At 58.2% G+C, this 10518-nt stretch overlaps 1 protein-coding gene across 1 annotated transcript; it reads right to left on the bottom strand.

Annotated features, from left to right (window-relative positions):
- Positions 1-449: 449 nt before the first annotated feature.
- Positions 450-9354, bottom strand: RP1L1 (RP1 like 1). The gene is made up of 5 exons (XM_032633909.1): positions 8758-9354; positions 6735-6876; positions 854-5178; positions 610-768; positions 450-503 (listed from the first exon to the last, which is right to left on the bottom strand). The coding sequence occupies exons 1-5, from the start codon at positions 9352-9354 to the stop codon at positions 450-452; spliced, it is 5277 nt and encodes a 1758-aa protein (XP_032489800.1).
- Positions 9355-10518: the final 1164 nt, after the last annotated feature.

Here is a 10518-nt window from a genome sequence, read left to right on the forward strand (position 1 = left end):
AGAACTGGGGCAGTGTGGGGTGGCCATGCCCTTGGCAAGTCCTTGACCTTCGCCCATGTCCCTTATGCATCTCCAGTAGGCTGAGCTCCAGACTCAGGACTGTCTTGCAGCTGGATCCTTAGAAATCAAAGTCGTCTTGGCCAAAGCCATCTGTCCTGTCCATGGGGAGGGTTTTAAATATCACTTCTGTGGAAGTGAGACTTTTCACTACCTTCTCAGCTTCTAAGTCAGAGCCTCTCTCTGTCCCCTGCTCTGGAGCTGGGCCTCCCTCTTCCCCCAGCTCTGGAGTCAAACCTTCATCTGTTCCTCGCTCTGGCATCCTCGAGCCTGAGGGGGCCCTGTCTTGCTCAGAAGGGGAGCTTTCTGGACACGTGCCTGTGACTTTTGTCTCTGGATCAGGGACGCCCTTGGCCTCATCTTCAAGGCTCCTCGTGGGTCTGTCTGAAGGCTCATCTTCGGAGCTTTTCTGAGAGAGCCGAGAGCAGTTCGCCAGAGATGATGCGCTGGAGGACGAGAGGCCTGACCTTTGGCGGGGGGAGTCTGCACCTGGGGCCGGGGACGGCGTGGGCCTGCCCTCCTGGTCTGAGCTGCTGTTTCTAGAAGCCTCACGCGACTGGCGGTGTCCGAGGCCAAGCTGAGGGCGCGCTTCTCTCTTACCTCGATTTCCTCCTCCTGACTCTGCCTGTTGCTCCCCGTCAGCTCCCTGGGCCTCTGCACTTTCAGCACCAGCGTTCTGTCCTCCTGGACTTGGGTCACTTCCTCCCGGGGCTTCACCCGCCCCAGTGTCCTCAGCCCCAGAGCCCACCTCTGGGTCTCCTTCTTCCCTGCCCACACCCTGCTTCCCCCACCCCACCCCGTCCGGGTAGCTGCCTACAAAGGGGTCTGTTTTCCTTTCTCTCTTCTCAGCAGTTGCCCCCTCCTCTGCCCCCCGGGGGGCTTCATCTCTGCTGAGGGTCTCGTGCCCCACCTCCACCCCGGGGCCCTGGCCTGATCCCAGCTCAGGGCCTCCGTCTGCTCCCCGGACAGGGTCCGTCCCCGAGGGGTCCCTCTCGAGGGGCTCCATCCCCCTCTTTGCAGGGGCCGCCTCTGCTGTCTCCCCGTCCGCACATCTTCCTTTCTTCTTCTGCAGAATTTGCTGCAGGTCAAAGGCCTCTCTGACGGGCGCACTGGCCGCCCGCACTGCGTCCCTCGGGGATGCAGGGGCCACTTTCTTCCTCATGCAGGCCTCGCAGGGACAGAACCCCTCCTCCTCAACCTGCTCCCCGAGCCGGGTCCCCAGGGCTCCTCTGAAGGTTGGCACGTCCTCCAGGGAGAAGGAGGGGGGCCCCCGGCCCTGCGTGTGCTCGGAGGAATCTGAGAGGTCACTCAGGCCCTGGGGGTGCTGCCCGTACTGCTTGGTCTGCTGGGGCGTCTCCCAGCGGAGGGCTTCCCTGGGTGGCCCCGGCGCCGTACCCCCCGCCCGGCTCTGCACCTTGCGGAGCTCCTTCTCGATGTGGTCCTGGAGCCGCCGGCCCACGTCCTGCTGCAGCTCGGCCACCATCTGGTCCAGCAGGTCGTTGCTCTCCAGGCCCCAGCGGGCTTGGAGCTCGGCCGTGGCAGTGGCGAGGTGGGCCATGAAGGCCTTCTCCATGTTCTTCAGCAACTTGGACACCCAGAGGGGGTCAGGGTCCAGAGGCCCTCTGCGGGCTGTGGAAGTGCCCCTCTCCTCCGCCCCCTGGGTAAGCTTGGCCTGGGTTTGCCTACAGCCTGTCTCAGTTGCTGTGGACAACTTCTCCAAAGAAGGCTCAGCGTTGGGGCCACCTCGACTCCCGCTGGCGTCTGGGTCACTCTCCCTGAGGCTCTTAGAGCGCTCTTTCGGGCTCTCTCTCTTCCCTGGGGGGCTCAGTGTGGCCGAGGGGGGGTCTCCCTGCTCTTCCTGCAGGCTCTTGTCTTCCCTGGCACCCGCCGCATCCTGAGAGCCCGCCCCTGACGATTCTCGTCCTGTGATTCCTTCCTCTTTGGGAAACCCTTTAACACCCTCTTCTTGCAGTTCTGCTCTTTCTTTTTCCTCTTTTATTTCCTCTAATTGTACCCCCTCTTCTTGCATCGTGTTTTTAACACCTTGGTCCAGGTCACTGCCCAACATCTGCTCCCCACTGTTTCTTTCGGCCCTGTCCTCACTGGAGGCACCACCAGCCTCGGAACCACTCGTCTGTTGGTTTCCCGGATCCTCTGGGTTCCCTGAGATTCTGGAATCAGGCCTCTGGCAGGGGATGCTTGAGGGCAGCCCCATCCTCTCAGGGACCAGGGCGCAGTCCACGGTGCAGGGCCCGTGTCCCTCCCCCGAGCCTCCGGAACCACTGCCAACATCCACACCAGAGGAGGACGTTGGCGTGAAGTCCTCAGCTGCAGTGTGGGACCCAAGGTCCGGCAGGGCCTGGCCCCAGCCTAGCTCCTGGAGGCCCGAGTCCAGCTCTCTGTGCCCAAGGCCACTCCCTGGCCACAGGGCCTGCAAGGTGCTCAGGAGCTCCTGGTACCGAGGAGAGTCTGTGAACCTCACTTTGCCAGCGGGAGACCCAAGGTCATCATCAAAGAAGCGGAGCCTGGCGAGACAGGTGACGAGGGCCTGGGCCGAGCGGCCGAGTCTCCTGCCCTCTGAGCTGGACACTTCGGGCACACTGCTGGGCCGGCCTGGCCTGGATCCCATCAGCGCCTTCATGATGTGTATGGAGGAAGAGACCCTGCTGGGAAGCACGCACTGGCCCATCGCACGGTCCACAGCCGCTCCTTTGCCTCTGCCGGCCTCCGTAGGGGCTTCTGAAACCCCACTGCAAGGCAGGCCCTCTCCTGACCTGGGACCAGTGCTGCCCGTCCCTGGGAGGGCTGCATCTGGTTCTGCTTTCTCACTGGCCGCCCCTTCCAGGGGCACTTGTCTGGCCTGCACTGACCCTTCCAGGCCATCTGGGGGATATTGGTCAACAGGGTCCTCCTCGGGACCTTCCGGGCTGCGCCCAGCCAGGTCTTCGCCCTCGTCCACCATCTCGTATTTCACGGGCTCCTCCGAGATGTTGCTCAGCCATGCACGGACCACCGCTCCTGGGGAGGCTCGGGGCAGGGTGCCCAGCATCATGCAGCCACCTTCCTTTTGCTCCTCCAGGTCTCCTCCGCCCGAGACCTTCTCCTGGAACATTCTCCCGAGCTTGGGACCGCGGTGGGAGCCACCCCTTCTCACGGCTCTGACTGCTCTCCCCACGGCCCCTCCCGGAGAGCCAGGGGGCCGAGGGCGCCACACGTCCAGCTTTTCCTCCCCCGCCTCGGCCCCGCCCGGCTCACCATCAGCACTGTGGGTGCCCTCGCTGTGGCTGAGGGTACACAAAGGATGTTTCTTGCCCGAGGGCCGTGGCTTGCGAGGCATGGGACAGTACCTGCTGCACACCGAGCAGGCCTCAGAGAAGGGGCCCTGGCCGCCCCAAGACTGGGAGGCTGGCAGCGACTGCGTCTTCCCACCGGGGGAACCGAGGGCCGGGGATGCGCCCAGCTGCGAGCAGCAGCTGGCCCCGTGCACTCCCGGCCTCCCTCCCTCGGGCCACCCGACTGGCAGGACCAAGGGCCAGGAAGGCTTGGGACTGTCACCCCCTGCCTTTTCACCCAGGCCATCAGCTTGCGAGTTGAAAGAGCCAGATGTGTCTGAAGGTGTGGGAGCTGGTGAACACGCCCTGAACTCAGGGTCCCCTTCGGTCTCAGCAGCGGGGGAATTTGGGGGGTGGAAATTGGAAGCACAGTCAGAATTGCTCACAGGGGTGGTGGGAATGCTGCTGAACCCTCGCGTGTCCCGGGAATAAAGAGTGGCGGAGAAGCAGGGCCCCGGGTCCCGGGAGGCCCGGCTCCCGCGGCTGTGTGGGCTTTCCGAAGGGCCAGGCGCTGGGTTGTCTGGGCGGGCCCTGCCTCTGCTGGGAGGCCCCGGCACTGGCCTGGACACAGGCAAGCCGAGTGGGCAGTGGGTGTCCTTTGGGTGGTGGTGTTGCCCGGGGCGGTCCCTCTGGGACCCTCGGCTGAGGACAGAAACGCTGGGTAAGGACAGGGTGCCGGCTCTGCTCTGCTGCTTTCTGCTCCTGCCTGGGGCTGAGGTACAGGCAGAAGGTGGACGGTGGCCTCCTGCGTCCTCCCCAGAGGCTGCCCGGGGGCCCTCTTTCCTTACAGACGAGGGGCCCACAGCGGGGGAGCCGGGGCCTCCCCCCTGGGTGGCCCCCCAGGAAGTCGCGGCCCAGCTCTTCTTGCTGGGGCGGCCCTGGTGCAGTTCACCCGTTTCACTGGACTCCTCGTGAGACCCGCCACTTGCCAAGGAGTCAGGAAAAGCGTCTGCCGGGCCTCGGGTCCCGGGTTTCAGGCAGCCACGGTGCTCTCTGAGGCCCGGCATTGCTCCCTCGCCTGTGCTCTCACCAGCCCCTGAGGCCAGACGTGGGCCACAGCTGCCCACACCATCCTCCAGGGACCTGGAGCAGAAAGAAGAGTTGTTCTCAGAGCCTTCAGGGGCTCTGTCACTGGAGGAAGGGCTGGCGCTGTCTTTGCTCCTTCTTTTCCTGCTGGCGACCCCTTGGCTCCTGGGGGTCCTGGAGTGGGACCTCTGGGGCAGCCCAGACCTCCTCTGAGAGGCTGTCTGCTCTCCCTGGGGGGCATAAAGGGGGTTCATCCAGATCTCATATCTAGACCCCGGCTGCCACCGGCCTCGGTCAAAGGCTCCCACACCTCCTGCCTCGCAGGGCCCCAGTCCCTGTGCCCCAGGCTCTGAGGGGTCCCTAGGGGGTCCCCTCCACACACAGCCGAGGGGATCTGCCTGCCCCAGGACGGGGCCCACCCCACTGGCCGCTGTGAGACTGCTGGCCCTCCCGACCCTCCTGGACCACAGGAGCAGGTCCTCCCCCTGTAGGTGGAAGCGGACTTTCATCTCCACGGACAAGCTGCCGTCCTCGTTCACACGCACGTTCTTCTCAATGTCTTCACCGGCTACCGACGGGCTGAGCTGGCCAGGTGTGCCCTGAGGGTTCCCGTCAGGAGCAGGGCACGTGCAGGCACTTTGCAGAGGCACCGAGGGGTCACCGAGCCCAGACCTCTCTGACAGCAAGGAGCAGCGCCGTGGCCTGCTGCCTGGCCTGGACCGCGCGTGGATCACGCTCTGCTTGGCTTTGGGCCCCCAGCTCCCTGGTGCACGATGACAAGCAAGAGAAAAGAAGGAAAGATAGTGAGCTGCCGGCGAGCGCTTGGGGATAGAAGAGTCAAGGCCAGTCATGAGCCTTCCACGGTCTGTATACCCCTGCCACCTCCACAACCAGCAGGAAGGACAGAAACCATGCTAGAACGAATATTCACGGAGCTGCCAGGGTGTGAAGCAGCAGAGCCCAGCGACATGAGCCTGAAGTCCAAATTCAGCCTCGACCCTGCCACTTCCTAGCTGTGCAGTCTCTGGCAGAGCCTCTTTCCTGAGCTGTGAAATACGAGTCATGGTATCTAACGGGTAGGTTTGTTTTGAGGATGTCAGGCAGTGCATGTAAAGCTTCCTGCAAAGTCGCTGGCGCAAAGTAGGTTCTCCATAGACCGTAGAGCTGACTGCAGAGCATCGGTGCCCAGAGCTAAATCCCAGGTCTGCTCACACCCACCCACGGCACAGGAAGCAAAAATCAATAAGCTGCTGCAGACACACCTGATTGTAACTGGAAACTGCTTTGCAATTATTAGTGATGATTTATCATCTTTACACTCATCAAGATTTGGGGTTGATAAATGGTTGCAAGGAAGGACCTGGACACATGACAGCAGGTCGTGGTAGCTAAGCCTGCCCCTCAGCCATGAAAAAGAGAAGAAGAGGGGGTCACTGGGGATAGAAAGACATGATCCCGAGAGATAACGTAGCCCTTGGTACTTTCTCATTTCATCTCCTGAGCTAATGCTTGGCAAGAGGGCGGGGCCGGCAGAGGCTGAGCCTATGGCCGGCAGAAGAGCAGACCTCCTGAGTCCATCTGGGCAGGAGAAGGATTTGCTCAGTCCTGTTCCTCCATAAGCACCAGATGAGACTGGGGGCTCCTCCAGAGGAGGGGCTGTGGCTGACGGGCCTTTGTACATCCAACACCAAGCATGATTCAATCACCGAAACCATTGCTGTCTTTCTCTTCATAGCTTTTCAACAAAGGATATTATTTTGTTTACTCGCCAAAATTTGCCCATTGTCATTCCAGTAATTTTGCTTTTTGGGTTTTTGTTGTGGTCGTTGTTGTTTAATAATGAAGGCTACCTCTGGTACCCGGATGGATGGATGGTTGGCTGTATAGATTGATGGATGGATAGATGATCAATGGTTATCATCTGTTTTGGTCTGTTGGGTCCTCACTGTTGCCTAAGACAGTCATGACTCTTGAAAGATGCAAAGGCCACATATCCATGGTCCACTGCCTCCATGTCATGCCCACTATGGTTCTTAACAAAGTTTATTTTAGATCCTAGAAGCTTAACGTTCAAGATCTTTAAATCCCTGTTTAAATACCAGACTCCCATCTCTCTCAGCCCAGCCAAATGTTCAACCTAGTTAAGGCTGATGGTGATGAGAAGGAAAAAGAGGCAAGAGAGACCCCCAAACAAATGGGATGCCCCAGACCCGGAGCCAAAGGCAGGTTTTTAAAATTATCTAGAAAGGATACCTGCCCAGCCCTACCAAACCACCGTCCAGTGCGAATAAGGTTGGGGATCCTGCGGAACAAACTCACCGCTTTTCCTCCTTGAAGTCTGCCCAGATAAAGGTTCACTTCCATTTCTTCTGACATCTTCCACTGCCAGAGGTCTGAAGGGCTCGTGACCGGCACATACCAGCACTGAGGGGCTGTGTAGCAGACCCTTCAGAGAGTCCACCTGGGGAAGCAGAGTGTTGAATCAGGAGACGTGGTCTGTAGGACCCGCTTCTGTCCAGCGAGACATAGGTAGAGGGAGAATCCACTGTCGCTGGTCCCTTTCCTGATATTTGCACATCTCACCCCAGATTTCTGATCCAAGGGAAGGATCCCATTCACTCCTCAATACGCATCCATGACTGGCGGGGGGCTGAGGTCCTCCCACCATGATCTTTTTCTCTACCTACAGCCCTCCCTCCACCTGGTACGAGGCCTGTGGTTTAGAAGTTATTCTTGATACTCAGGTGGAAAAGACTTCAAGAAGACTTTGACTTGCTTCCCCGCCCACACTCCTCCCTCCGGAATGTGTATTTTTTAGAGCAACCATAACAGAAGGTCCAGGGCTCCCATATGGAGACCTGATTCACTATCTCACACTTTTTCCAGGCAGAGTCCTCTCTTGGGTCTGATCTGTGCTTTCCAGTCTAATCTGAGCCCAGGGCCTCTGCTTCTGCCCCTAGTGGAGCAGAGAAAGACAAGGCACAGATGGCCTTTCTCTCCCTCCTCCAATTGTTCTCTAGGCTCTTGCCCAGACGCGTGGGTCATCCTCCCACCACCTACCCTACCCCCCACCATCATGACATCCCAGGCTGGGTCGTGCAGGCAACATCAGTGCTGGATCGCATTCCAGGAAGCAGGTCCCTGCTTTTAGAAAAATCTCACCTGGTCCCAAGGAGCCTGCCTATCTGATGATTTGCACAATTTATAGCATTACATCATAATTAGCGACGTTGGGGGATTTCGTTCCATCTTTAAAGTACAGAATCTGTTCTTTTTCGTTTTCTCCAATTAGAAGGGTATGCTTATTAACAAGGAAATGAAAGAAAGGGCTCTTAAGATAGAGGGTATAAAGGTGGGATCGTGACTGAGCTGAAAGAGAATGGTACAGCACAGATGCAAATTTGGGGAGCAGGGGAATATGTCTCGATGGTAGGAGGGATGGTTCCATTGTTAGGTGGGGATGCGCTGCTGTAGCTGCTGTTATAAATTTAAGTAGCATGGCGTATACAGGTGTCAGTAGCTATAGGACTAGACTGTGAGAGTTTATGTGGATTAGATCAATCAACCTCCGTCCTCCAGCCTGCCCATCTTGGGTTACATTCATGTTCAGCAAAACCCAGGAGGGCAAAAGTTACATTCACTAGCCTTCTTGCCAGTTAGGCCGGATGCCGATCGGGTTCCATCAGGTAGGTCAAGCCTGGGATGGCAAGCGAGATAGACACTGTCTCTTCTTGCTTCTGGCTGTGTGTGGCTACAAAGCAAGTCTGTGGGCATCGGGAGGCGATGGCACTCAGGCAGCAGTGGCTGGTGTCCCTGGGCATTAAGATGCAGCTGGGGCAGGTTGCCGACCCAGCTTTATAAGCTTCGGTTCCACTACAGAGGGGTCCTTCTCAGCCCAATCACAGTGGCTTGGAGCGGAGTTAGCAGCTTTCTGCAGGGTGCTGGGAGCCAATCCTGCACACCCAACTTGGAGTTCGCTCCCGCGGCTTTCCAAAGATTTGAAAGTCCCCCCAGTGCCCTGCGGGAAATTGCTTTCTGCTTAAAGCACTTTGAATCTTTTGTGTCTCCTACACTGAGCTCTCACCAAAATAGGTTAAGAGGATTGGATAAGAAAACAAAGTGTGCAAGGAACAGGTACTAAACACTTGCTAAATGGTAGCTGAAAATATGAAGAACAATTGCTTGTTTGATTAACTGACTGGATGTCTCCACTCTACTCACCTTTAATTAGTAGCGGGGCAATCAGTGCCTCTTTTAAAGGAATAACTTCTCAGTTCCACCTGAGTGTTTTGAGCTGAGGTCCAGGGAATCTTTTAAGGAAATGTCATACCCGACAGCCTACCTTTTTCCCACCGGTTGTGTACACCTGCTTCACGGGAAAGTGCAGCAGATCCGAGGCTTTGCTGAGAAAGGCCGTCAGGTTCCTGTGACTGAGCACCGCTGTCTGCTGGTATCGAGGGTCGCCGTTCTTAACCAGCGTTATCCTCCTCGGGGCTCTGAGACTTTTGCAGGAAGAAGCCGTTCCAGGTGCCTCGCAGCAGCCTTCGAAATCCCGTGACTGCTGAGAAGGGCTTCTCCCCCGTGGCCGGCCCGGCCCGCTGGGGGTCTTGGGGGGCTTCTTATCGGAGCAGAGGTAGCAGCCGCCGTCTTGCAGCTGCTCCAGGGTGCTGAGGCCGTGCAGGCCCCGGGGTGTGGTGACGGAGCGCACCCCAAAGGAGAGCGGCATGCGCTGCGAGAGCTCATCCATCAGGGCCCCGAAACTCCTGAAGGCGCGTCGGTGAACGGCCAGGCGAACCCCAGCAAACTGGGGATCCCCTCGCTTGAGGAAAGTTATCTTCTTGGCTGGCATGACCTGGGTGACAGAGGGGGTCCGGGCCACAGAAGGCAGGAGGCACTCGCGGTGTCCGGGGGCCTGGGCATCCCTCGGGGTGCTGTTCATGGTGTGGAGGACCAGGCAGCTGAAATGGATCGAAGGAAGAGGAAAGTCAGAGAGCGGGTCTGTGCGTTTCCTCCCCCTCGTTACAGAGGCGCTCCCTGCCCACCCCAAATCTGCTCCACTCAAACTTGTAGAGGCAGGTTAATCCATTTTGATGAGTAGAAGGAAGGCCAAAGGTTTGGCATGGGAAGATCTGAATTCAAATCCCACCCCTCACCCCCCACTTATTGGCTGTGTGATCCAGGAGGTTGATGACATAGTCTGTGTTTTGGTAACATGCAGCCATATTGACCTGCATAGTGGTTACAAGGATTCAATGAATTTACGCGCACAGAGCAAGCATCAGTACACCTTCATTCCTCTCCTTTCTCTTGCTGTTTCTCTTACCCTCTTCCAGCACCTTGAACTCCTTTGAATAGTGTAGAGTTTACCTCCTAAGGAGGTGGGTGAATAAGGGGACATAAGAATACCAAACAAGTGGTCAGGAGACCCAGGCGCCCTGCCCTCCCTCTCAGAGCAAAGTGTCATGTGTGAACATGGGGGAGTCCAGGCTGTCTGCACTCACATCCTCCAGCAGCCAGGTGGGAGGGCCGGAGCAGAGTCCCTCGTCCTGAACCCTGAGGGTGGAGTGCAGACAAGGAGACTCGTAACTCAAACTCATCACCACCTGATGCCGTGCTTTTTTCTCCATTATACAGGGAGGTTTGCTTTAATAGAACAAGGATGCTCCCCTGCATCCCTCCAAAGTCTCTGGAAGATGAACCCTGCGGGTGAGTACCACAGCCTGCTGCCACCAACGTGGGAGATAGGGCTGCAGGCCAGCTGCGCGGGGTCAAGGCCATTCGCCCAACCGTTCACTTCTATTCCCGCCGTGGTGGAGCCCCGTTGCCTCATCTGGGACTCTTGCAAAAGCCAGCTGCAGGCTCTTCCTGCCCAGGTCACCACATGGCATTCTGTTCTGTGCACTGGCCAGCCAAGTTGTCCCAAAACCCTCTTCTCTCGGGACATTTCCAGAGCTCCAAGCCCCTCGGGTGGTTTGCAGTGTCCTCAGAAAAAGCCCAGGCCTTTACTGCACAATTCAAGGCCCTCTCCGCCCTGAGTCCCAGCTCCTGCCTTGTCCTGCAGGAATCCTCCACTCTGACCCAGCTGCCTGACTAGGAGGCTCTG

The sequence above is a fragment of the Phocoena sinus genome, chromosome 6 (genome assembly GCF_008692025.1).
Source record: "Phocoena sinus isolate mPhoSin1 chromosome 6, mPhoSin1.pri, whole genome shotgun sequence".
NCBI lineage: Eukaryota > Metazoa > Chordata > Mammalia > Artiodactyla > Phocoenidae > Phocoena > Phocoena sinus.